Raw genomic sequence first — 27,512 nt, 5'->3', positions numbered from 1 at the left:
TGTTACAACTGTTCTTTTTATTTCAGGAAAAGTAGAAAGGAAAGTCTCAGCTCATAGTACAAACCCTATGATGTATCTAACATTCACATGCACTGAGTGACACATGCATCAGGACAGTCTGCCCTTCTTTCTCCTGTTTAGGTTGATAGCAACACAAATCACAACCAGCATGGTTTAAGCAGCTTGCTGTTTGCAACAACAAAGCAGGCACAGTACCACCCAAGGCAAGTCACTGCCAAGACTGGGGTGATAGCAAGAACCTTTTATTTAAGGCTGGAAGTTAAAAACATTTAAACCTTTCCTTTCCAAAAGTCTATCCACAGAATATCAGCAGTGACTGTGAATGGAATTATCCACATTTCCCCAAGGGTAGCACATAAAAGGGCTTTTTCCTGCTGCACTTTTGTGCTTTTGTTTTGCTGCTCATGTCAAGGACACGACATGGGAAAGGGAGGAGTAGACAGGATATGCTATATGAACACCGTTATTACTTTAACGTTGTATTTTCCAATGGGAAACCGTGTCAGGGAGGGGAAGAGTCTCATAGGAAGCTTTCCACACTCTAAGTCACAGGCTGGCCCCAAGCACCTCCCAGACATGTTCCCATGATTACGTCCTATTTCATGGCTGCCTTTAGTTGCTGGCTCATTTGGTTTCTCTTCTTTTAAAAGCTTCCTCTCCACCACTTCATGAGTAAATGTTATTTCTGTTTTGTTCTAACATCAGACAAATTCCTTAGGACAACAGCTGATTCCAGTCAAACCATTTCAAGACATGAATTTACCATTATAAACAAAGACAAATATAAGTAAATCCAAAGTAAACTATAAAACTAAAAGCACATTTGCATTGTTTACTATACTTACCATATACAAAGTATAGCAAGCAAAGCCGCAAAAATGTGTCATTTATTTCCACTTCTCATCGCACAAGTTCAAGCCAAGAGGCTACTAAAACTAAAATATTGGTTACTCATGATTTTCAGGAAGATGCTAACATTGATGCAATGTTGCCAAAGTGCATCGCTTTTGCCATAGCCAGCATTCAAAAGCAGAAGGAGCTACAGGGAGCTTTTTGTTATCCTTGTGTTGCTTTGAAACAAAATTATTTATCTACTGATGCCATATTTTGAAACCAAGAAAAACTTATTTTCTAATTTCCAGGAAATTGCATTTTCCAGTATTTTCCTTTCTAATATACACCAGTAAAAGACCATGCTTCTACTGAGTCTCCATAGGTATTTCTGCATGGTTCTCACCCCTGTAGAGGCTTCTGTCCTTGTTTTTCAAAACAACAAGTGATGTGAAAACTACATTTTTCATTTTCCTTCAGTCACAGTTAAAGGTTGGGGACAGAAAGAATGCCTTATCAACCCTGTTGGAAAAAGCTTAAAATTATATGCAAATAGATGAAAAGAAAAAAGTCTCAAGGGCTAGTACAGACTATCAGAGAACCTTCCAGAGTGTATGTGTTGGAATACAATCATGCACCATTTCCAGGATGGAGTCCTAAATATGTACAGAGGTGGCAAGTGTCCTATCATAAAAACTATTTAACAAGACAAAAAAATTTGGACTATTTTCCCTCTGAGGTTCACGTAGGTAGAATTCTCCATTGATATCTTAATAGAATCTTTACCTGGTTAAGAAAATTAAATCAGAAACAGAAAGGAAATAAATTATGAAGTTTGTTACAAGCTTCCATACTCTTACAGTCTCCACAGTCACAAAGATTCATAAATTATCTGCCTGTTCCCACATATCAAATTGACACTTCTGGTACTGCAGACACTAGTATGGTGAAGAAGCAGAAATATGCACCTGAAAATCTGCTACTTCTGAGAGAAGTTACTAGCTATGTGAAACATTTTTTACTTTCATTGGTTGGCTGATTTCTTAATCCCAAAATTTTTCATTTGAGTTTATGATAATTTCCTTTGAAAAGGAAGCATCTACCACTTTCAAATCCCTACAAATATCTATATAGTTTTTATATTAACTACCTCAGCTTTGCTCCTCCTCCCTTCAAGGTATACCATTTAAAATAATCTTATCTAGTTACTTCACCTGAATAGGCATTACATCTCCTCCTGTATTCTTGCAAAGATGTAGGTTTTCTTCTAGCTGAAGGCAGCACAGGCTGTTTTGCCATAGATCACTATATAAACTCTATCTCATAATCTGTACGTGCCATAAAAACAGAAAGCCTATTTAATGATGTAGTACATTTGATGTCATGTGTGCTTTAGAGTGTTACTGATAAGCAGCTTGGTAACAGACTAGCAGTTGAGATGTCTGTGGTCCAAAGGACTAAGAGCCTTACTTGCAGCACTGTACCATGAGGACATGCAGAACAGGAAGTGTCCAAGTAACTCAGTGCAAGCTGAACACATGGTGCTGCTAAGGACTCGCATCTGATAGACTGCTTAGATTTTAGATTAAAAAAATCAAACTAGCAAATAGAAAATCGATTGAATCTGCAAAACAGCATGCAGCAGGAAGCACAAGACCCAAGTAATTAATTAGAAGGGAAATATGAACTGGTATTTTGTGGTTTGCCTCTTCACATCAGTGCGGAACACACAATACCTGACAGCTTCCAGACTGCTGACACACCTGAGCAACAAATCCAGAGACGGAGTTACAAGCACAAGCAGGGTATGGTGCAGAGGCAGAAATTTTCACACTGTCTTTCTGCACAGCTCTCACTTCAGCAGCCTCGCTGTTTACTGTGATACCAAGCCGTTAAACCTACCCTGCCATCAGATCATCTGAAACTCACCTTTCCAATGACAGGCATTTTTATGTAAGCAAGTACTCTCCACACCTAGCATTTTCCTAAGGGAACTATTTTAGCCTTTAAATGCACTTTACATGGGACCTATGCCCTACCCTCCACACTGTGGCTGCAACACTATCTCCAGATGCTCTGAAGCCTAGACATCATACTCCTCACTATCCTCCCTTAAGCACTAGCAGTGAATTAAATCAATTCCTTTCAGCATTTTAATAAATGAAGCTAGCTGGTTTTATTTCGCAATTTAAAACATTTGATAAAATCAACTATTTTGCTGCTCAAAAGGTCAGAGTGAGGTATCAGTTACACAACTACCACTATAACTGCAGCTACCACAGCTTAGCAGTGCACTCTAGTATATAGAAAACACCTGACCTATTTTAAACTAAAACAGAACAGATTACTGTCAGAGGATGTACTTTGCTGTACATTTTACCTGCTCATACCCAGGTCTGCAATACACACACATTTATACTTGGACATACCCTCAAATTTGAATGGCTTACTCTAGCCTTCTAAAGAACTGGCAGATCATTTGAGTACCTTGCAGCCATTGAAACCTCAGACTGTAACCCTCTCTGATCCTTAAGACCATATACTCTTACCACACACAAATTTTTAGATAGTCTTGCTAAGAAATTTAAATACCATAACAAAACATGCCTTTGACTCTTCGTTTCTACCATTTAAAAGAATTTTAGATGATGGAAAGAGAAAACAGGCAAATGTCAAGGGAAAAAAAACTCAAGCAGATATTAAACACTACCTGGAACCAAATTCTATAAACAAAAGCAAATGTTAAGCTTTGAGACTCTGTCCTCAAGTAAGACTTAGTGATGGCACATAGGCCTCATCACTGTTGTTCAAAACTCACCTAGCCTTCTGACTGTATGAAGCAGTATGTTCCAGGCTTCCTCCTGAAAAGTGTTAACAGAAGGAGCAGCATTCCCACTCAAAAAGCTCAAGGATATGAAGCATGATTTGAGCAACCGAGTCTTATACATTATGTAAGCTCTGTTTACACTACATTATTGTAATGTATTCATTAAAATTAATTTCTACAAAACCGCATTCATCTAACTGTTCTTATAATTAATTAGAACAACAGCGAACAGAAAAAAATGCTGCATATTTAGGATGCATACTTGAAGTAAACTTATTTCTTTTATATAAGGTTTGGTAAGTTTAACTTAACAGCACTTCCAAAATGTTACAGCTATCCAGACAAAACAATATGTGCATTTAGCTAACATGTTTTAATATGTGACATTACTCAAACGTCATAGATACTTAATGGCAAATGTGCACAAACCCTCCAGCCATAACATTACGCAAGAATTCTCCACAACTGATGTACATGAATTCTAAATTTTCTTACACTTAAAGAGGCTGGCTGAATTTTTCTTGACCTTTTTTAACTAAAGTGGAGGATACTTTTTTTCTTCTGGTTTTAGTAAATCTTTGACAGGACAAAAATCTACTGTAGTCTGTTTATGCAAACTAGCATAACAAATCCCTTTTGCTATCTGCATACTTAAATCCAATCCTAAAAAAATTAAGTAACTTCTTTTCACTCAAATGGCATTAACACTAATAAAAAATACTTAGTTAGAACATTGCCTTACCGTGTAAATGCCAATTCTACAAACAGCAAATGAGAGCTGGATACATTCAGACATAGTCTAAAGGAATTAAAATAAAGACATTATCAAGAACGCTATTTATTAAGAACTACTTTTCTTCCCATCCCTCTCCCCGAAAAGAAAGACCTTCTTCAAGGCTGTACTAAACAACTTGAGAAAAATTACATATAAATTCAGGTTATACAGATACATACTACCTTCTATACAGAAGCAGCCAAGTGTAAAGGTGTCAACACCTTCACATTTGCTAGTTTAGTATTTCATTAGAGGTCACAAATTACCTCATGATCCCCAAAATTCCTGTACACATTAATGATTTGCATGTAAGCTTTCAGTCTCATTTATTTTTATCTACTCTGATTTAAAAACACCCTGCAAGAATAATTTTAATGGAGTGCTTTTTGGCCTCTTAGTGTAAAGAGCCAAAACTGGAGAATAAAGAGCTTCTGTGTTTATATGTTACAGTTTTTCTCTCTCTTTAACAGCACTGAAACTGTCTTCCTCTATATACTAGAATAATGCATATAATTTAATGTTTGCACATTTCTGGTGAATTATTATTTCTTTACCTTTCTGATACTTTCATCCGCAAAGTAGAACATAAAAATAGAACATTTGATTTAATCTGTTCTTATGGTTGGGAATAATCATATTAAAAGTTTTTACCCTCAACTTGCTCAACTTCCAATCTGCTGTGATGCCACAATTCTATGTCTTCTGCAGTCACCCAGAGAGGCTGAGGATGGACTACGAATTTCTGATGAAACAGATGAAAAACACCTTCTTTAATTAGCACAACAAAGCCAGGAAATAAATGCAGCTCTCCAACACCAAAATAAAAACTATTGTATGTTTGCCATATTTCCTATACAACTAGGTAAAATAAACTAAGCTTACAATGATTTATTCAGAAGAGTAATTGAGGAATTACTTTAAATAAGGTATTCGAAAGACAAATCACCTTCAAGTGGAACATTTTTATTACGTATTTAACAAGTTCACACATTACCTAAGATAAAGTGCTGGATGATACAGACTTCAAACATACCTACCAGTCAAAACATCTTTTCAGCATCTGCTTTCTAACTTCTCCCTCCCTCCAAAAAAAAATAAAACCTTCCAGTTGAAATACCCATTCAATTAAAATTGGGATTTAAAAAAAAATAAAAATAATATATCTTATTAATTATAAGTAATGAAAAAATATATGTAGCAACATTTTTTTTCGCTGTTAACTGTTCCATCTAAATTTTAAACAAAAAGTACTGAACTGTCAAGAAGTTCACTGAACTGTCTGAAAGTAAAAAGCACAGCATGAAAACCTGAAAGCAAACTTCAACAGCACAGTTGATTTTTTTTTCTTACTGGAAGTAATCTAGCATGCTACTAATGACAAGGAAATGCTGATTTAAAACACCATTTCAGTTTAAGGAGATTTTTTTTCCCAGCTTTAAGACCAAACATCTAAGTCTATCTCTTGTGCTCTAAGCTTCTCCCAGAAAGAAACAAGTCACAGAGAAATAGGAACTGACTTCAAGAAATCCTACAGTTACACAAAGTGGTGGGGCAGGGTCGTAAACCATACCCCTCCTGACAGCACTTGCAGGCCTTGTTCCAAAGGTTCCAGGGATGGATGACTTCCCCAAGCAATTTAGTCCAGTGCTTCATTACCCTTTCTACTAGAAAGTTTCCTAATGTTTAACCTTGGTCTGTGGAAATTTAAGCCCATACTTAAACTCCATGTGATACATTGAATGATTTGCATTTTCAGTATCCTGGCAGAATCTATGTTGCTGGCAGACAAACTTTATATACAAAGTAAATGATTATTTCAGCTTGCAAGAGAAGTAAACATGCAGCAGCAGCAAACTATTAATAGCTTCTTCATGTATACCATTTGCTGCTTTTATTCTAGACAAGCACAGCATCATAAATTGTTTTCTTTTTTTAATTTTTATTCAGTACTTCCAGGCTGTACATTAGTGGGAGAACTAATCTGCAGTTCAAAGTCTCCAGCAAACCCCTGTACATCCTTGCTTCAGTAAAATAAAACAACCTACGTCCCCTGTTACCTTACTCATCTGTTGCTGGGTTTTCTACTGTTAACATTGTGAAACTACAGGCTATTATTATAAGGCATGAATTCTGTCACATACAGTACCGATGATTGCTTCCCTTAAGCATTTCCCAGAGAAATACTAAGATAATCCCTTCTTTAAGCCTCCAAGATAATACTCATAAACTACATTCTATTGTGGTAAAAAAGGTCATTAAACCCAATGCTACTATCAATATCTATTATATGAACTTATCCTTCCTTCTGAAAATTTACATTTCCTCCCCAGTAGTATTTCAGTTTAATCCTTGGAAAAGGGACAGGAATTGACTTAAATTATTTTAAGTTTAATGATACTATCCTTCAGACTATCACTCTGACCACAAAGTTAAGATATAGTTGATAATCTGTTGCTGCAATGGGGAGTTTATTCTTGATACTTGTAATCTTTCATTACTTTGTGCAATTCACTTGGGACCATACAATTCGGCAACAAAACAATTGTTGAAAAATTTGCATGTAATTTACTTACAGTTTATTGTTGCTTTCTGAAAGGATTTTACACGGTAAGCATGAAAATAAAAGAAAAAAAATGTAAAAACATACCTACAAATACTATGAAGGAGATATCTTGTTTGACACAATTCTACAGAGACTAATTCTTCACAGAAGTGACTTCACATGTCTAAAGTGAAAAACGGAGTCATCAGACCAAATATGTCAAACAATATATGCATGCATCACTGCCAAAAAGCACCCTTCTGCCTAGGCAAAGGGTCATCTCATTAAATAAACATTAAATAATATCTCCCACTGGAAAGCAAACTCATCACTAAGTCTCCCATTCACCCAAGACTTTGTTATCTTAATCATACCTTGTAAAAATGTGGCTCTTTATGACATAGAAAGATGTCTACCGTGCAGCTGTGCAACATTCAATTCACAAAAAGCATCTGTTCTATTTTTTCAAGTATTCAGCTACCAGTACAAATATCAGTAAAAAACAATTTCAGTATCTGGTGTTTAAAAAAAAAAATCTCATTCAGCTCTGACACAGGCACACAACACACAAAGCTATTGTTTTAAATAATATCTATTTCGTCAGCAAATACAAGATTAAATCCCTACTCATAATATTTACAAGAGACCAGATTTTGAAAAGATTAATTAGAGCATGTTCTGCAACTGCTGACTTCAAAGCAAACACCAAATTGAAAGCACTAGCCTCAAGAACCTTGGTGGGCAAAAGGGGACAGTGATCCTAATCAAGCTCTCAGAAAAGGACCGAACGGCTCACCACCTGACAGAACTGCAGGAGCCAGTCAATTCTGCCACCCAGCAGAAATACTCACCTCAGCCTCAACTCGCTGTGACAATCCTAAATAAACCAGAACACTGAATATAGCTCCAAGACCACAAAAACAGAAAGCAACACAAGAAAAGGAACACGTCAGAAGGTTTTCTCTAGTGATGTGTTTCTTTAATACACCTAAGATCAAGGTACACTTCTGCTCATTTATAATGAAGTGATACAACCCAGTAATCACTTTGAACTGCTGGATCTTCCAGGCAAAAGATTTTTCCACCTCTCTTCTTATCTGCATCTTTTTTAGTGTATAAAATAGCAAAAAAATAGCAATACAAGTGTATAAAATACGCAGGTTTTAAGGTACCTTTTTGTATGAAGCCTGAAACAAATTCTCAGTGCTTATATGTTTTAAGGAACATATGGGTACCCAAAAGCACACACAACAACACTACAGTAAAGGTAGCAGGAACTTTGACCAGAACTGCTGTTTACTAACCTTGTGTACTGAACTCCAACTAGTAACTCCAAGGCTCTCCTTTCTGCACAAGATGTCACAGCCCTCTAGCACATTCCATTAATAACATTTCTAATTTAAACTCCCTGAATTCCTTTTTAATACTGTTCTCAGGGATAAAAGATAGAGAAAATATTTTCATATTCTCCCTTAATGCTAAATAATTAGATTTCTATATTACCAATCTTCTTGTACATAATCATTAGAAAAATAAATCTTAGTCTGGAGACTAGAAGAAACGTGATGATGATGAAAAAGCAATGATATGTGAACAGGAAACAGGACTAGATCCAAGAACTCTCTTGTCATCATAAAAAGTAATCAAGTGGATGCACCAGAGAACAATGCTCTCCTCTCTTTTAGGCAATATTCTCAGTAGAACAGTTTTCCATTACTGTTTCCAGGACTGCAGTGGCTCAGGCAGTGAAAGATGCATATTAGCCAGCAGAAAATTAATAGCTGCAAGAACAGCATAGACGTTTCTCAAGAATTCTGGACCTTTTCTCCAGTCTTCCTAAAACCTGAAATTATGCAAGTTTCAGGCAAGAAGAAAGCACTGAGAAAAGAAATCACTCATTGTAGAGTGCATCATCTCTCTACACAGGCTATCTATACAGTTTCAGGTTCACTCAGTGTTGTGGGACTTACATACAAAGTCATAAATTTATTAAAACACAGATACTGGAAAGCCAATAGCCTTTCCTCATACATCAAGCAGATGGACTCCACTAGGTACGTGCCCCTGGAGCAGATTAAGTATTTTCATAATACCTCTGAATTAAAAAGTCTCACTTCCTGTTCAGTCAATGTAATTCTGATTACACTGGAGAGCACTCCTGGACACCACTCAGACTATCTCAATTCTCTAAATGCAGTTTCCTGTTCCAGAACTGATTCTAGCTGTTCCTTCAGTGAGGAATAAAGGATGTCTTTAGTTCACAGCAAAGCATCAGGATATCAAGGGTCCATACCTCATGGACCTGTCCTTATGTTCCAGTATTCACAACTTCAGGATTTCCTACCATCACACCTGAAACATCATGTTTCATACCCATCCACAATGGACCTCTCCTTGTTCAAATCCCTGGTCTATTCATTTTGACCTCCCCAACATTCCCGCACAAGTGAGAATTCAACTACACTCACACGCAAACACAGTTCCTGGATTATAAGTGTCAGTGAGTTCTATAGGGAAAAAATTGCTCACTGCCTAGTTACCCTCTCTTTCTGATTTCAAAGACATCTAGAATATTGCCTGCTCATACAAGTCAGCTGTCTCTTCTTCAGACTGAAGGGCTATAACTACTTATCCCTGCTTGTATGGAAGCAATTGCTTTTCTTCAATTACCACATCATTCCTTCTCTGTATTTTCTTTGGCTTTTTGATACTCCTCTTCAGATGATGCAACCATAAATGTAGCATGTAAGACAAGAGCAAACCTTATATTTAATCAGTGTAAAAATGAGATTGTTCACTCTTTTTCCTTCTTAATACTCTAAATTTGTTGACAGATGTCTGCGTTGAGATGACATTTTAAACAAGGATCCTCATTCCCTTTCCTGAGCACTGATGATATTTTAGGGCCTATCCATGCATCTGTACTGCCATGTGACTTCATCTATAAATATATGCAACTTTGCATGTATCAACACTGAATTTCATCTGCCATTTTATTAGGAATATCAAAAGAGATACTATGATTTTTTTCCTGGGTTCAATATGCATTCTTAATATTTGTCTCTGCATCAGCACATCCAAAGCATATGTAGTTTATACAACTAAACACAAACATGAAATTCCCTCATAATCTCTGCATTCTCTTCTCCCTCTTATTCACTGCCAGAGCATTGTGCACTCAATGCTCATTTGTATTTCTGATGAAATTTGTATTACAGATTAAAAAAATTACTCATTTTTAACTGCTTTTAAGTCTTTCACCTCTATTAGAATCAAAATCAAGTAAAGGAAGACTAGGGAATAGTTGTTGTAAAAGCTAATAAAATGTGGAAAACAGATGTTTCTTCCATAAAAAAGCTCCAAGTCATAACAAAAAAAGAAATCTGCAAACTTACTTCCCCCATATCAACAGTTCCTAGTGGATCTTGGAAACCATCTTGCTTACTCAGACTCTCCAAAGCCAAAAGCTAATGTGGGTCCTATGAACAAATTTTTCTTCTGTTGCCCCACCACAACATACAGCAGAGCATCAAAGATTCATGTTCTTCCTACTGTTTGTTCTTATAAGCAACAAAGCTCTAGGGCAGGACTGTATCTAGCATAAAAGCACGTCAGCTACATTTCCTGCTTTGTGTCTCTTCCTCAGATAGAAGGAACTTACTTACACACTTGTTGGCAATTAATGTAGTTATCTTACCAGGTTGCCAGAGAGAAAAAAATAAATTCTGTATGCTGAAGAGCTCTGGCATGAGATGAACCATCTTTTATTAGATTGCAAATATCCTACTTATGTCCACAAGGACTTTTATATAGTCACAGTCAAGACAGTTCGCACTTCAGAAAGTTATGCTGCACAGAGTGAAAAATAGCAAAACCAACATACTGCAGAGTAGTATGAACCAAAGAAGCACAAGATTTTAAATACTGTTGTAGATTTTTATTTTTTTTTCTGTAGGGCTTTACAGCTTTTTGGGCCCACATTTATGGTTTTAAACTTAAAATGCTTATTTTATTAATGGAGAGCTAATATCCTCAGACAATCACAAAACTTCAGAACTCAGTTTAAGAGAATAAACATTGACAAGCTGGCAGTACTAAAAAACATGAGCTGATGATACTGACAATAAGCCAAAAATGTTAATCAGCATGTGGTATTAGAAGGAATATTTTGTCCTTACTAAATGCAGATATTCTCACTTATTAAAAGATTGCATTTCTAACCTTTTTTGAAATTCATCATCATGTTGCCTCAAGCTTGGATGTCTGACTGAAGAATTCAGGAGCAGCACACTGCAGAGCAACATGGTGTGGTAGTGCATAGCAAGAGTTGGCACTGAAGCTCAAGTATTCTTACTACATACTTCAGACACTAGTTCTGATCTAGGCCTGTGGTGTAAAAACCCATTAGTGAAGTAACTCTTTCCATCTGGTTTCATTTGAAAAATATTGTTCATGCCATCTGTGATCACTCTGCAATGCAAACCTATGACTATAAGCATTACCTTCTTCAATTAAAAGATTCACATCTGATCTGAAGTCTAATACAGTTGTGTGCACTGTTACAGATGTTTTCTTTCCTGCATTCAGCTATATCTTTATTTTGAAACAACTGTCAGACCCCTCATCTTTATGTCTAATCAACTTCCCCAACTGAAGGGAGGATAATAAAATAAAAACCCTTGTGATCTACAGACAGTGTAAATTTTCAAGGCTGTTATAGCTGATAGACCAGTCAACACAGAGCCCAAATAATACTTATTGTTACATGACAAAAGACAGAATTCACATGAGAGGGGTGTTAAGCAAACCGTAACAGGACATGGCCCTATGTACAGACCGTGGCTGCTGACAATGCAGGCAATGTATCAAAATTACATGTTTCAGAAGAAAAATACAGAGTTGCTTGTATGGACCTTTAGCTACTCTTCCTTATTCAAAGGACAGGATCTATGGGTTTACAAAGTTTCAGTGAAGTAAAACTCTTACCTTCAAACATAAGCCTCTATAAAACTTTTGTGATATAAGAAAAAATGTTTCCTATGGCATGTAGATCCCAAACAACGGAACTGGCAACAGCATGGGAAAGACAAGATCTGAAGTATACCAGAATCACTAAGCGATCTTGATCAATCCCATATTGCCATTTGGCAACATGAACCTAACCCAATTAAATTAAAGAGTTAACTACTTAAAAGAAAGTTCTTAAAAGTAAGCAGCTCAAGAAAGAAAAGTTGTTCAGAAACATTTTTATTATGTTTTAGTATCACTTAACACTTTAAGAACACCAGTTTGGTATATGCAGCTTTCCTCAACCAAGACTTTGTCTGAACACTAACTATGTAGAATGTGAGGTCAACTGTTCAGAAACCTGTTTAGAAACTCTTAAGCCACTTAAGGCCTATTCACATATTCATCTAAAATTTGAAAATATAGCTCAATTTACTCAAAAACCTACCAAATTTTAGGTTTCATGTGCATGCATACAGGAGTAAAATAGTTTGCATCCACTAACAAGTGTCCAAAGAACAAAAAATAACCCACCCAAACTTGTTACAGTTGAAAAAAAACAATCCCAAACAAAGCAACAGGGATTCCAGCACACTAGGAGTGTGCACTCTCTTGATATTGCAGAACCCATGTTCCCACTTAACTCCTCAGAAAAGGGACTAAAAAATGAAAAGAAAATAAAAATTACTAAAGCTAAAGCAGTTGATCAGTCAAGAAGAGTTATCTTCCATTTCAGATCAGAATAGGCTCTTCAACACCTGCCCAATAAATATTTTTATATACAACTAAGAAAGCACATAGTATCTGGGGATATAATTTAGGGATAAGTTATCATAATAAAAATTATAAAATACAAAATTGAACAGGTTATCAATTTTTTCTTATAAACCTCTTAGGCTTACATATAACACCTTTCTTTTGTGAAGAGACACATTCAAATTTCTACATCACTCTCTCAAGCAGTTTTCTAAAATTCTACACAGATCAGGCTGATACATGGAACAGAAGCACGTAAGAACTTTATCTAGTGCAAAGGATGCCACTGAAGAAGTGAAAGCCTACTCAGGAGCTTAAAATCTGCATTATAATTGTAGCACATAAGACAAACTGAAGTTTTTTTATAGTTTCCCCACAAGTTCTCCAAGCAAAAACTGCAAGACTGGTCACATGCCATACTTTTCACAAGATGTATCATGGCATAACTTCTTAAATTAAGCATAGTCTACTGAACAGAGGCCAACCAACACAAGTCTCTGAATACACTAGAATCCTTACACACACAATGGAGCGAGAATGAAGCTGAAGAAGGTTGCAGACCCTGCATTATGGAGTTACAAAAACCTATAAATCTACATTGATGCAGCACTGTTCACATAGTATGTTGTAAAAGTGTTAACTAAATACAAGGAGAACAACACATATAAGTAAAAGGTGCCTCTGAGTGAAGATGTATTATGTTTTTAGAGGCTGGACATGTTCTAGCCATGTTGATTAAAAAAATATAAACACCACACCACTCCTAACATTGTAATCATATCTCCACAAAAAAAGAAAAGAGGCACCAGGCTGAGGAGCCTCTTCTAGCTATCGAAGATACAGAGGTTAATGATACTTTTTTGCTACAATGTAAGACTGCAAAAACAGACCGGAGCATCACAGAAGATACTCCTTTAGTACCTATTTATTACCAAATGGCATTAGCCATAAAGGCTCACACTCAGAGTAGGGGAGGTTCTGGGTATCTGCCCATAAGTTTCAGTTCACAGTCCTAAGCTGGCTCCAACTGACTTCACTCTGGGAAGGTTTTGAATGTTTTCAATAACATGATGATATTGGAAGGTTATTCAGATGTTCAGTGTTTCCTGGGATCTGCTTTTTAATGGAAACTTAATGCTTTTAAAGAAGACATCTCCATCAATGTATTATTATTATCCAGCTAAAATCAGGCCAAGAACCTTCCTGTGCAAGTTTGGGAAGAGCTGGCTGAAGGTAGACTCCTTGTGGACACAGACTGACCCCTGAGTTCATGCAGCAGCAAACCTGACCTCATCTGTCCTCACCTCCTTCCACTAAAGTCCCTCACTCAGCCCCCACTGATAACCAAAACTCTGTCAAATACTCTGTCTCAGCACTACTGCAAGCAGAAAGAACTCATCCTTTGCTCTCTGCCTCACACTGCAAGCACAAGAGAAAACCTCACTGCCTGCAGGCTGCAATGCAGGTGCCCAACATGAGGAACCAGCAAAGGGACCTTCTGGTTGTGTTTTCATGCCCAGGTATGTGCAAGAGCCCAACATAAATGCACAAAACTTGAAATTCCTTAATATGTACAGCTCTTTTTGCTATGGAAATAATATGGAGACAATTGTTCTACAGCCATGGGTTAACATTCACACTATAACTTCAAGTCTTGCATAGGTAAAGAACAGGCCCATCTTTACAGCAGGGCAAACTGTGACAAGAAGCTGAAAATAGGTGTACACAACTATAGTCACCTAACTCATCATCATCATTTTTTTTTTTGGTAGAATAAACTTTCTGAGGTGCCTGAACCTCACGATCAATGAGGTTTTTTAGAATTGACACTAAAGAAGGCCATGAAATAAAAAAAGAAGAAAAGGATCAGTGGGAGAATAAGAGTCAGGGGAAAAAAAAAAAAAAAAAAAGTAGAGCTAGTTAATCCCCTCCCCCCTTTAGTTAATACAAAAATGTGCTCTCACTTTGCAAGGCTTATTAAATTTGTTGTTCTCAGAGTGGCTGGCCTTCCACACAACAGCCTGTTGCAGTCACAAAGGTTAATGAAGGCATTTCAAAAAGTACAGAATGGCCAGTTTCATCTGGACGTAAGTTTATACAGGAAAAAAATATAAGAAACAGCTCCAGGCTCTCAAGGAGCTATGAGGCTGCACTTGATACCCAGAAAGTTTATTATCAGTATTTCATTAACTAGGTTCTTACAGAGAAGTCTGTCTACCATTTCTGCTACATAGGATTCCTTTTTTAGTGTTTCTCTGTAGTATTCAAATTCAGAGAGGCAAGCCTAAAACATTTTTGGGGGGGTGTGAGGCTCAACAAACCAAAATAAATCTTAGCTACATGGACACAAGAACAGTAAAGTATTTACTATTTAGAATTTAATGTATTATGCATTAATGCAGACAGACACTGCACGCAGCTCTCATCTCTCTCTGTTTTAATGAACAGAAATATTCTGTTCATTAAAAAGAGCATCTCCAGAGATTCTGCTGCATTTGATGAGCTTCTCTTGAAAGCCTACATCCGTGAGCATCCCGTGTGAAAAAGTACGAAAGACGGAGTCAAGATTCTGACTCCAGATACTTCCTGGTCGCACTTGACACCAACAACGAAGAGGGATGGCCAGAAGATGCCTGCTCTTCATTGCCTCAGCTGACGCTTCGCAGCACTTCACGGTAAAGGAGCGGGCATCAGTTCACAGCGCAGGGCTCGAAGCAACAAGACTGGAGCAATGGGATGCCAACAAGACTGGAGCGATGGAATGTGCTCGTTACGCCCCCCCACTGCTAGGCTGAAAAGATCAGGTAAGCAGGTATCACACTAAAACAAAGCCACCTGCTCATTAGCCAGTCGTGCCACAGGGTTTTTGCCAGCCGGGGGTACGCGGCTGAGTGCAAACACCAGCCACGACCCCAGCTGAGGTGCAGGCCCGCGATACGATCTTTCACAGACGAATGAAGCCAATATTCATTAAAGAGCCATAAACACTAGCCCCGAATACCAGCTGCCCGGGCGCTCGGCCGATCCCGCCCGCGGTAGCAATTTAGTTCACTGAAGCATGCCCTAAGCTCCAGCATTTAGGAAAAAAACAGCGACCCGGGTCACGGCTTTAGCAACCTAATAGCGGCCAAATGAGCGGGGCCCGGCCGCTTTATCGCCCGTTAACAGCCCGGCGGGCCGGGCGCGGCAGCGCGGCCGGACCCGCTCCCCCCAGCCCCGGGCTGCCCCCCGCACACCGCCGCGCCGCGGACGCCGCCCCAGCCGCTCGGTAAGATGTCCGACGGTCCGCTGCCGCCGGGAGCCTACCAGGTAATCCATGTACCGGGGTGGCGCGGGGCGCCGCGCCCCCGAGCTCTCCGGAGGGGCCGCGGGCGCCCGCCCGGCTGACAGCGGCGCTGGGCCAGCGGGGGCAGCGGCGCCGCTGGGCAGCGGCGGGGCTGGCGGAGCGGGGCTGGCGGAGCGGGGCTGGCGGAGCGGGGCGGGGCGGGGCCAGGGGGGCGGGGGGGGGGGGGGCGGGGGCGCCGCCCCGGCGGCGCTGTCAGAGCCGCGCTGCCGCCCGCACCTCGCGGCGGAGGGAGCGGGGCAGGGGCGGGCGGGGGCGGGACGCGCTGTCAGCTGATCGCACACGGGGGGGCGCGGCCGGGCCGCCCTTAAAGGCGTAGGGGCGCTGCAGCCGTGCCGCTGCGGCTCTCGGGGCTTTGCCATCCCACAGCCGAACAATCTCAGAGAAGGAGCTGGGGAACGGACTGCAGCACAAGTCCCGGGAGGAGTACCTGAAGGAGCTGGGGGTGTTTAGCCCCCTTAGAAAAGAAGGCTCACGGGTGACCTTATCACTCCTTACAACTGCCTGAAAGGAGTCTTTGGCCAGGTGGGGGGTCAGCGTCTACTCCCACGCAACCAGTGGCAGGACAAGAGGACACGGTCTTAACCAACGCCAGGGCGGGTTTAGGTTGGACATCAGGAAGAATTTCTTCACAGAAAGGGTGATTAGATACTAGAATGGGCTGCCCAGGGAGGTTGAGGAGTCACCATTGCTGGAGGTGTTTAAGGAAAGACTGGACACAGCACTTAGTGTCATGGTCTAGTTGAGATAGTGGTATCTGGTCATAGATTGGATCGATGATCTCATAGGTTTCTTTCGCAATTTAATTGGGAAAGAATTCCCCTAAGCACCCGTGAAAGCAGTGCCCATGTCTCGTACTGCAACATGGCGTCCTAACCTGGAGGCTTTTCCATAAATTTGTGGTGTTACCAGGAATACCTGACTCCTGGAGAAATGGAAGAAAACTTCTCCATGTGTGTGACAGTGGGATCGGAAATCTAAAAATGAGGCATCAAGTGAAAGAATAAGGGAAAAAAGCACAGTGTAGTTAAAAAAACTAGGTAAGGAGCTAGAAAAAAAGAGGTGTACATGAGGGGCCAGAAGCAACTGGGAATCAGTATCTGTAAGGAGTTCCCCTAGATCTAGTAAACTGGAGTGGGAGAAGGGAAGTTACAATTTCTGCTCTGAATGTTGTAACTATATAACTATTTAAGGCCTGTTGTGGACAGTCTCAGTTACTATATCCAGACAGTGTTGGTAAGATGTTCCCCTTGTGCCTGCTGTTTTTGTCAATGCGTATTTTGTCAATGGATAATTCATTTTCCTCATACATCTAGTCTAGAAAAAAATTATTGCTTTGGCAATCCTTACTTTGGGATTCAATGTCAAATACACCTGCATAGCAAATTAAGTTTAATTTAGATGAGTGCACATGACCTTTTTTATTTTCAATAATTTAGAAGTTCACTAGTTTTAGGACTTTAATAGGTAATGGGTGGAAGGAGTGATACAGGCTTGGCCCTTCCTGTTATTCAACATTTTAACTGTTTTCCATGCACTCACAGCCACTGCTGGCAACCCTTGATTCTGAAATGTCCTTTTGACAGGGGGAACTATACTGTAAAGACTACTTTAGCCACTGCAGGGGTGGCTAAAGTAGGCCTCTCAGTAATAGAACACAGGAGCTGCAAGAAACTCTGATTTCATCATATTCTGTCATCAGATGTGATTTTTAACATTATGCAGTGTTTTCCCCTTACCCTTTAAAACTCTATTTCTTCTTTTTTAGCAGTAATACATCATTCTTGAGACTTGCTGGCTTTTGATGTTTCTCTAAATGATGAAATGAGACCCTCAAGAACAAGCAGATATTGCTGTTCCTGTGAGACAGATAGGAAAGGACTGGGAATTATTTCTTCTATAGCAGATTGAAAAGAAAATAGAATCTATGTGTAGAGAGTTGCTGCAGAGATGCTGCTGTAATAGGAAAGTAAGTAATTGGTTTTCACAGCAAGAAGGAAGATACAGTGCAGCTACTGGAAAATAATGGGAAGGATATTCAAATGTGGACAGGCATCACAATCAAAGCTAGTAGAATTTCTGAAAGTAGCCATAAATTATAATAACATTTCTCAGGTGCAGTTTACTTTAGTTGCTTAGCACTGATTTACATCTGGAGAAAAAGAACTAGAAGACTCCTCTGTTTTATATGAAGCTGATAGTCCCAATTATGAAGATGCATTGTGTTTATATATCACAATTAAAATGTTTATTCTATTTTATAAATGCAATCTTTTTTCTAGTTTATAAACAAGACCTTTTTAACTGAACACAAAATCAGTTAAAAAAATCAATAAATTTCTCATGTATACATTGAAAATCCCACAAACTTGATCAAGAGAGAAGCCAGGCTTAAATTTATGTATTAGTCATTCTATTCACTGTAAACACATTACTCCTTTGGCCAGTGTATAGCCTTATGGCACATAAATTTTATTACATAAAGTGGAGATTAACATTGAATAATAGCAGAATGTAAGCAGAATACAAGCCCTATAACACATGCCTTCCAGCCTACATAGCAGTCATGACGTTGCTGAGATTCTTCTAGCAAGTCCTGTTAGATTTCTTTCATCTAAAATGAAGTTCACTTTCACATTGGAATATATACCTAATGCAGTGTTAGTTATCTTCATAAAGAAGCTTGTCAGTGGGAACTCATATGTCAAGATAGGAAGGAAAAGATCAAAGTATTTAAATGGAGCAAACGTCATGTGTTGGCTGTGAGGTAATTAGTCTGGTTCCAAAAATGGAAGTGAGCTTATTCACAGAAGCACAAGTGAAATCCTGTCACAAGAATAATTTGCTGTAAACTTGTATAGAAAATAATCAATCTGTGACTCAGACTTTAACCCTGAGGAGTGCTGAGTGCAACATTTCATCATCCATTGCTTATGTTGGTGCAATTTAATGAGTTTGAACATTTTAACCTAAAAGTAGCACCTGACAAATTCAAGCTTTTGTAGCACTAGAAGTTAGCAAATTCTGGTGGTGAATTTGACATAAAAATGTGTTTGTTTTTAATAGATATCAGCAAAATGGGAGTTAAAAATGTTAATACTAATGAATATGCCTATTTCCAAACATATTTGAATGGAATTAGTGTATTTTTTTGGAATTGTATAGCCAGCTGTATATATGAGAAATTGTCCAGTGAGCATTATCTTGGAAAACAACTTGAATGACAGGCATTCTGTAGTACTTCTTTTAGTCATATTGCTTTAATTTCCAGTCTCACTAGTTGAATAGATTCTATCAGGATACTACTTCTGTAGAAGTCCTGCATAAAGCAGTGCTGCTATTCAACCAGTAGATGTACATAGGTATAGTGTTGCCACATTGTGGTTTGAATTACCTGAAAACTGAGCATTTTACAAAAGGTGCCGTAAAACAAAAAAGACCCAGTAGCACATTAGTGACTGAGACAATCTAAACCACTTTGCCACATGACAATAATTTCATTCAGTAAGAGGACAAAGTGCATGGTATTTTTCTTCTCTCCGTGCTCTCTGCATCACACCCAGTTTTTAACAGGGGAAAGGCAAGTGATTATTTTTTATTATTAGCAAGATGGTGGTTGTACTAATCAGCAGGTTTTACTAATATGAGGAGCCCTGATAGCTCTGTTTAAGAACATTAATTACTGGAGGGGGAAGGGTCATGGTATTTTAGCTTCTAAATAAAGTTCAGAAGCAAGGCATTTATTATCTTTGAAAGTACTGAAAGAAACTACCTTACTCAACAACATTAGTTTTCCATGGTACAAGGTTGTTACAGCAGACATGCTCAAAGTCATCTTGGAAACTCATAGGATAGTTAGCAGGAAACCAAAACATAATTTTTACCTTCAGGTAAATACCATATACTTACTATAGAAAAATAAAATCTGTAGAAAAAACATAAAAATGTGGACTTCTTTGACTCAGGATGCTCATACAGTAATACAAAGGCTCCCAAATGCTACAAAATCCCTATATTTGTTATGGCTAGAAATTTAGAACTGGATGCCTTAGAAGGTACAAACTGTGGTTAGTTCAAGAATACAAATGATGTGATAAAACAGTCTCTGACTTCACTGGAAGAACAGACAAGAAGTTGGACCAAATAGAAAGTTAAGATTAGTTTGAAGAGTTCTGTTGTTCAGCAGCTGGAAAACTGATAGGAAAAAAATACTTGAATGGTCTAATAGTAATAGATTTCTAAGTATACATTTTAACAATAAATGTGTGTGGCCAGTTATGACCAGAAGTATTTCCTAGAAATACCCAGAAGGGCATAAGGACATAAAAAGAGCTGGACAGAGAATGAGGTTTTCATTAGGGGAGTTTGAATATTTAATAGACGCCAAGAGCAGTCAGCAGTTTTATTTGCAGCTCAAATTTCACTAAGTGACTTGGAGCCTGCTGTTAATCAAACTCATGTAACTTACAGGGAAAGGGAGAAGGTGCTCTGAGTAAATAATGCTTGAAGCAATTTGCAGCTCTTTATCTGATATATTGACAAATGTCAACATGCAGAGATACTACAGCCAAAGGTGAACGAACGCTATGAGAAAAGAAAAACCTCTCAGTCAGAAATCTCTTTCTCTTTGTTCAAATGCTTTGCTACCTTCTGGCATTTTGGTCACCATGTGTACTACGGTTATATATATTTTTCTGTAAAAAACACATGGATATGAAAACAAACAGATTTTGAAAAGGATTTTTCACCTGTTCTCCCTCTTCTTGTTTCCTGAAACATTTAGCTGACATTCAGGCAACCTCACTGGCAAAGTAACAACAGACAGTCCAAAAGCAAAGGTTAATGGTGGAACAAGGTCAAAAGTAGAAACCAGTTTCACACTGTAGTTACACTGATATAAATTTAGTATAATTAAAATGAATAATTAATTTAAATCTATGGGATATGAATAAAGTGATTGTAATATTACAGTTGATTTTATGTAGGTAATTTACTCCTTCCTGTGCACCAAAAATGTTACTGTTGATAAAATGATGCAAAAAAATTTGCATGAGCAAATTTGAATAGATTATATTGCCAAGCAGGCTGGAATTTACATATGATATTTTTTCATTTCTGTGTCACCCCAGCTCAACTTGGTAGTGTTGTAGATTAATTTTTAATTTTATCACTGCTCTATGTTAGGTTTTTAAACAGTCCCAATAGCAATAAAAAATGTAATTAAGAGTCCTAGTCCTAAACTGGCAACCTTGTTTGAATTATTAGCAGAATTTGCAGTCTAAATGGCCACAGATGTCTGCCTTGGTAGCAGGGTTTCTGTGTTTAAGAAACTGAGGAATTTGGAAGCCCTAGGCTTAGGGCTTTAGGATTTCTTCTCAAACACATTTAAGAAAGCATTTGCCATGTTTGCTTGATTTCTTTTCTGTGAAATGTAGAAAATAGTGGTCTTGTGAAGATTAAAAAAAATAAATTCACGGTTTAACTCTCTAATGCTTATGACACTGTGGAAACCTTCATTAGGTGGATTAAAAGTTGGACCTTATCATCATGTCCCTAATAAGAATCAACAAGGAGGCAAACCCTAAGAAATCTAGTCCTGTTTTTCATAATGTCTGGTTTTCTGGGATGAACTGAACCTCTCAATTTTTGTGACTCAAGTGTGATACATTTTATGAGGACTACAATTTTGCTCAAAGTTTGTAGTACATTTTTTTCTAATATTGTTTACAAAGTATTCAAATATTTATCTCTCATGTTCAGATTGTTTTGCCTTTTTACTGAATGAATATGTAAATAGAAGCAGTACAGTTAGACTCTGTCATCTTTGCTCAAGTGTTAACATGCAAACCTGTGTGTTCATTGGTAGCTTTTTCCTTTGTTTCCATAATGAGAGCTCTCATTAGGCTAAAATTATACTTGTGCTCCAAATTTACCCCTAAAAAAATAAGAGACTCAATACTTGGTCTCTTTAAAATTATAAAATGGGCTGGGTTCAGATCCAGGTCTTAGAGCCTCCACTTTCTTACTCGGAAAATTCTTCTTATGTTCACAAGTCTTCAAGTCATAGTCTTAGTAAGGTGTGAAAAAACGCCATTGCTTTACTAGAAGAAAATGTATCTTATGACCTACATAATGTTTCTGTTGTGTTTGAAGATTAACAGTGCCTATCCCACAGGTCTGCCTCTCCAAAGGAGAACAAGGTCATGACACAAATAAAGCTCTGCAGACCCTGGAACATGGGTGACTGTTGTCTGCACCAGTCTTTCTCTTCACTCCAAAGGAGGAAGATTCAGTAATGGCACATATGAATTGGCAAGAGGAATTATAAAGTCTCAAAGCAAATGAAGGTATAGATAACTCTGAAACAAAAGAAATTGCAATTTCCACATGACCTTGTGTTTCATATTTATACTGAACGTGTTATCCCATCTTATATGCTTCAGCTGTGTCTTCCTTAATAATTGTATCTTCCCAAGAAGAGTCAGTGTGACTCCAAACTCATAAAGCTGAACTTTGCCTGTAATCTAAATATAGCATATATTAGGAATATGTTGATGACCATTTCATCTCCTGCTGGATATAATGAACATCTGATACAAAGTCTCTGTGGGTCAAGGTTTCTGAATTTTAACTTACTTTGTTTCTGAGTATTAAATGAAATTAAATATGCTTTCCAGCAAAAGGAATAAAATAAATGCTAAAAATTAGTAAGAAATAATGTTTTGGTATGGACATACCTTTGTGTCAGGTTTTAGTCTCATCTAGGTAGTACATCAAGTAGAGAAAGGACATAGTAACACATGCCTTATAGTCTGAACACCATTTACCAGTTCACACAAATGTAATTATTTTATTCTATTAGCCAGTTTAAACAATGCAGGCATGTGAACACAAGTTATAATTAAATCTGCATTTTGATGTGCAACATATCCTTAGGAGCTCTTTTTTTCTTTAAAGCACATCCCAAAGGTCTACTGACAATTTTTATAGAAGTAGATATTAAATAGGTCCTTACTAATTTTTTTTGCTTATTTCAGCTTTATCTTAGAAATCCACAGGTCAATTTTTCACTTTTTGTTTTGTATCACAGATTTTTAAGAAGCTGTTCTATTAGTGTGAATGGAAATAAGAAAGGAACCCTCTGCAAAATGGATGATCTTCATAACGAGAATGATTGCCCATTCTGAAGTCACAGGCAGAAATCTACTTTAAAAAACATAAATAATATTTACCTCTTCAGCATAATCTTTATGATTATAGCAAGAGTGCTCTCTGGATGGCTGGAACTTTGCCTCAGAAAAAGTAGAAAAGCCTATATGCATCTTTACAAAGATGCCATACTTGATTTGAAGACCTAATTCATGTCACTAATTCACTTTTCTCAATAGAAGCAAGACACTGGCTACCTGACTTTCATGTAAAGGGTATTTTGTTCAGAAGTTTTCTTGGTAATTGAACTGGATTTTCATAGGTCTGATGCATTCTACATGCATCATTTCTACAGCTAGGCAGACTTGAAAGGAAAATCTAGCTCTTGAATTCTGGCTACCCAGCATACCTAATCCATGGCCAAGAGGGAAATGTGAAGCAAACAAGTGAAGTAGCTTAGATGTGTTTATCCAATCAAATCTAAAACGAAATTTGGTGATATAAATACTTGTCTCATAACTAGCACATTGATCAAAAGATGTGTTTTTGTAGCCTGTGTGTTTTTGGAGTTCATATTTTATCTTTGAATTTAGGCTGAATTAGCATGACAAGATCTGACTCTGTTATTTTCTGCATGGAAGATCTTTTAGTGAGAGAAAGCAAGACACCATGTTTTTGGACATGGGCAGCTGACCCTGAAATATCATTGCTCTGACATGTCTCTCTCTGACATGTATCTTGTTCCCAGCCTGGAAGATACTTCCAGTAATACTTTTCCCGAATGACTGGAAGCTACCATCCAAGATTATAACAACACACAGCATGGCTTCTGATTCCTTTAAGCACAGGGAAGTGGCAACAAGAATTGGGATAAAGTGAGATATAACAGTGGGATTCTGCTTGCTTAAATCCTTTGTCTTACAGAATTCCATCGGAGGAATAGAATTAAAATTTGGCCCCTTAGACCAGAACAGACACCTGGAAGGGGTCAGCAAGAGGATTTTATAAAGTCTTAGAAGGTCAAGATTGATTTGCAATAAATGGAAAAGACACAATATTGAATTCTGCTGTAGTGGAGAAGTGGCAATGCTCAACAAGTGTATTTGAGAGTTTCATTCCTTAGAACTGACTGAAAGCAGGGAAAGAAGAACTGGAATTGGCTTTAGGACATTTCAGCGGGAAAAGGATGACTGGAAAAAGTCAGGTCTGTGGAAAGGGGTGGGATTATAGAAAAATGAAGCCCCAGGAGATCTTGCAAAACAGGTTACAAACACTATTGTTTACTTTGGTGGTGCCTGGAGGTGAAACTTCCCAATTCCCACTGGAATTGGTGAGAAAAGCCTCCACAGATTTCAGCTGATTTCCATGAATAACAACTGAATGGTTTGTTAGCAAGTTCTGTTTTCTCTTGGGTATCTGAAAGAAGGTCAAGGAAGTCTCTAATGTCCACTGGTACCTTTTATAGAGCTTTTTGGATGCTGGTGGTAGTTGTACACTTGTACTTTTAAGATACCTCAGTGAGTTACTAAAACTTATAACAATATATAAATGGTTTGTGTTCTTTTTTATTCCTCCTTGTAGAATAAAACTTCTGAGAAATGTTTCTTTCCCTCCCAAACAATGAAAAATAGTAAAGTAAGATGCACAGAATCGTTTGGAGAAAAATATGGGTTGGCAAGAACAAGACATTTTTGACTGGACCAGCTGGACAGAAATAATCTATTTAAAAAATTTAATTCTGCTTATTGGGCTGTATAAAATTAGGTGTAGAAAACAGCTAAAGGCAAAGTCAGTTTTAACTTCCTAGTATATTAACTAAGAAATTTAATCTTTTTAAGGGTGTAAAAGCTATCTAAGCATTTGTCCATTAAAAGTATGGAGTAAGGGCCATTGCCATTTAACAAAGGACCGAGTGCTCCTGTGCCCTGGAGAACAGAAGACAGTCACTGACAGGAAAGGATTCAGTTCAGAGAGAGATTATGTGCTCTTCTGTCTTGCTTTTTTTCCTGGGAAGAGGTACCAAGTGGGTAGAGATGTTAATTGACAATTACAGTAAATGTGAACTTGCACTTAGTACAGGCAAGATTAGGTCGGTATTAACTGTTTTTTTCTGAGATAACCATAATTAGTTACTGTATTTAAAACTACAGAATTAATGCATTATAAAACTTACTTTGTATTTTCCAACTAAAGGAATTAAAAGGGACAACAGAGGTGCCAAATATTTCATTTTAAATATCAGTAAGGAACCCTGAAAGAGCTATCCTGTTCACAGGCAGAAGAAAGTTGCTGTGAATCAGGGTATCTCTCAGCATTCCTCATTACTGCCACTCACTTCTCAGGCTCTACTAACCAGCTTTGGGATTGGTGAAGAAATGTGTGACTAGATTTCTGTTAGGATAAGACTGCCTGCTGACAGACTTTGTGCAAAGGTCTGTATTGTTAAACATGCATTAAGTTTTGAAGAGACTCAGGAATGGAACTAATTCCATATACCTTATAGTAAAATGTAATTACAGACTAAGAATAGGCAGAATGCTCATTTTATAGTCTCCTTATTTTATACAAACTCTAAATGACTGACTAGAATTCCATGTTATTATTTACAGGAAACTGCAAGTATATAGTTAAGAGAGATAATCGCAGTGTTATAGCAACTACGCTAATGGTAATCTTGGGTAAAACACAATTCTTTGTTGTACATTTTTCACATATGTGGTTTTACACATTAGCATACAGAGTCACTTATCTCTCTCTTACTTTCACTGCAACATTTTTTCCTATTAATGTCCAGCTAGTGGCTGAGGCTTATTTTTTTTTAGTCTTTCTACAGTGTAGATATTATTAAAAGTAAATATTTAATCCTTTTGTCCCTTTGCTCCTTTTCAGTCCAAAGAAATGCAAAATTCAATTTCAATATGAACTTTGCCCAAGAGAGGGCTGGAAGTTGAGTGTACAGTTGTTAATTTTAAATTGAACTCAAGTAATTTCATCCTGTAAAAGCTTTTCATAAACAAAATACATTAATAGTACTATAGTATGATAAGTTCATGAATAGGCACTTTTTGTATTTTCTTTGCAAAATAATGTTCTACAAGTGAGTAAAACAAAAGCAATAGCCTTGTAGAGGACAATACAGTTATATTTACTTTACCAACAGCAACAAATGGTAAATCTGCTGAAAACTTCATTTTTATTCAAATGTAACCCTTTGACAAACTTTAATTACTAAGTATACCCACTCTCTACTTGCTGTATCCCTGTTATATCAGATGTGCTATAATGATGCCCCAGCAGCCACTCACTAGCAAGTGAGATATATGGTGCCACAGTAGGGCAGCTGGGAAGGTTTACCCCTTCCATTAAGTCTGTCTCTGATCCCTGAGTCAACAAGTTGTTCTTTGGTTTCATCAGGAATGTTAAAGGTATGTTCACATTAAACTCAATTTCTTCTTTGTCACTAGTGGTACACCTTCATACTTACAATCTTGATCCTCCTCATTTGCTCTTTTTCCCCTGAAAGCTTCATATGACATTTTGTGTAAGTTTTTGCACATGTGTATTAGAAGATACTGTTTCTCCAAAAAATAGTGATAATCTAAACAGGACTATGATGCTGGTATGTCTTCCTGCACTCCTTGAAAGTGGAATAAATGTCTGTGATTTTCCAGAAAGAGAAAAATTTGCCTTGGAAACAAGAACCAAATTGGATTTCTTACCTCCTCAGGCAGTGCCCTAACCAAAGTCCAGCCTTCTAATGTCTTGGCAGCTGGATTATAAACCTATCCTGTCAGTAACAAAACCAGTTAATGATAATCATCTGATCAACACAAACAATGCTGCAGACATACCAAGGAACAGTCCTGTGTATCCAAGCTTAGCTGCATTAAGACAAAAGTATGGGAATAAATACAACAGAGCATACATACTTGGAAATTCATTTCCATTCAGGCAGTTTACTGTGTGAGTGGGAACTTTGCAATAACACTGCCCCTTTTTCTCATGTTCTTATGTGTTTCCAGGATGAGGGTCTAAAGATAGCATGTAAATTCAGCCACTTCAGTGCAATTCTTTCATCTATCCTTCATGCAATTACAACTCTAAAGGAGAGGGAAAATAAGACAAGGGTGTGAATATTCTGAGTCCATCTTGAATAATTCTTAGTTAGGAATAAACTTTGTCTTTTGATCATCCTTCCAATAGCCTTGAGGATGGAAAAACCTGGCAAGAAGCTGTGCCGTGAAGAAATGTAAGTAATGAC

General features: G+C 37.8%; 1 protein-coding gene across 8 annotated transcripts in view; it reads right to left on the bottom strand.

Moving 5' to 3' along the window:
• ARL15 (ARF like GTPase 15) overlaps positions 1–27,512 on the bottom strand; it is a 292,380-nt gene that overhangs the window by 258,342 nt on the left and 6,526 nt on the right. For 6 of the 8 annotated variants that reach the window (XM_088054471.1, XM_014259877.2, XM_088054472.1 and 3 more), the window contains exons 1-4: positions 16,066–16,156; positions 7,102–7,180; positions 5,106–5,196; positions 4,422–4,478 (exon numbers count right to left, since the gene is read on the bottom strand). In XM_088054471.1, the coding sequence (XP_087910597.1) occupies positions 4,422–4,475 (54 nt within the window). In that variant the 5' untranslated portion in view covers positions 4,476–4,478; positions 5,106–5,196; positions 7,102–7,180; positions 16,066–16,156. Of the gene's footprint in view, positions 1–4,421; positions 4,479–5,105; positions 5,197–7,101; positions 7,181–16,065; positions 16,172–27,512 lie in introns of those variants that run through there. The other 2 variants (XM_014259878.2, XM_014259879.2) reach the window with 2 other exon arrangements.

Source organism: Pseudopodoces humilis, chromosome 4 (assembly GCF_049639895.1).
Source record: "Pseudopodoces humilis isolate 2021_Gansu_Grassland_sample_001 chromosome 4, ASM4963989v1, whole genome shotgun sequence".
Classification (NCBI taxonomy): domain Eukaryota; kingdom Metazoa; phylum Chordata; class Aves; order Passeriformes; family Paridae; genus Pseudopodoces; species Pseudopodoces humilis.
Note: the sequence above shows the minus strand (reverse complement) of the source record. Positions and strands in the feature narration are given on the sequence as shown.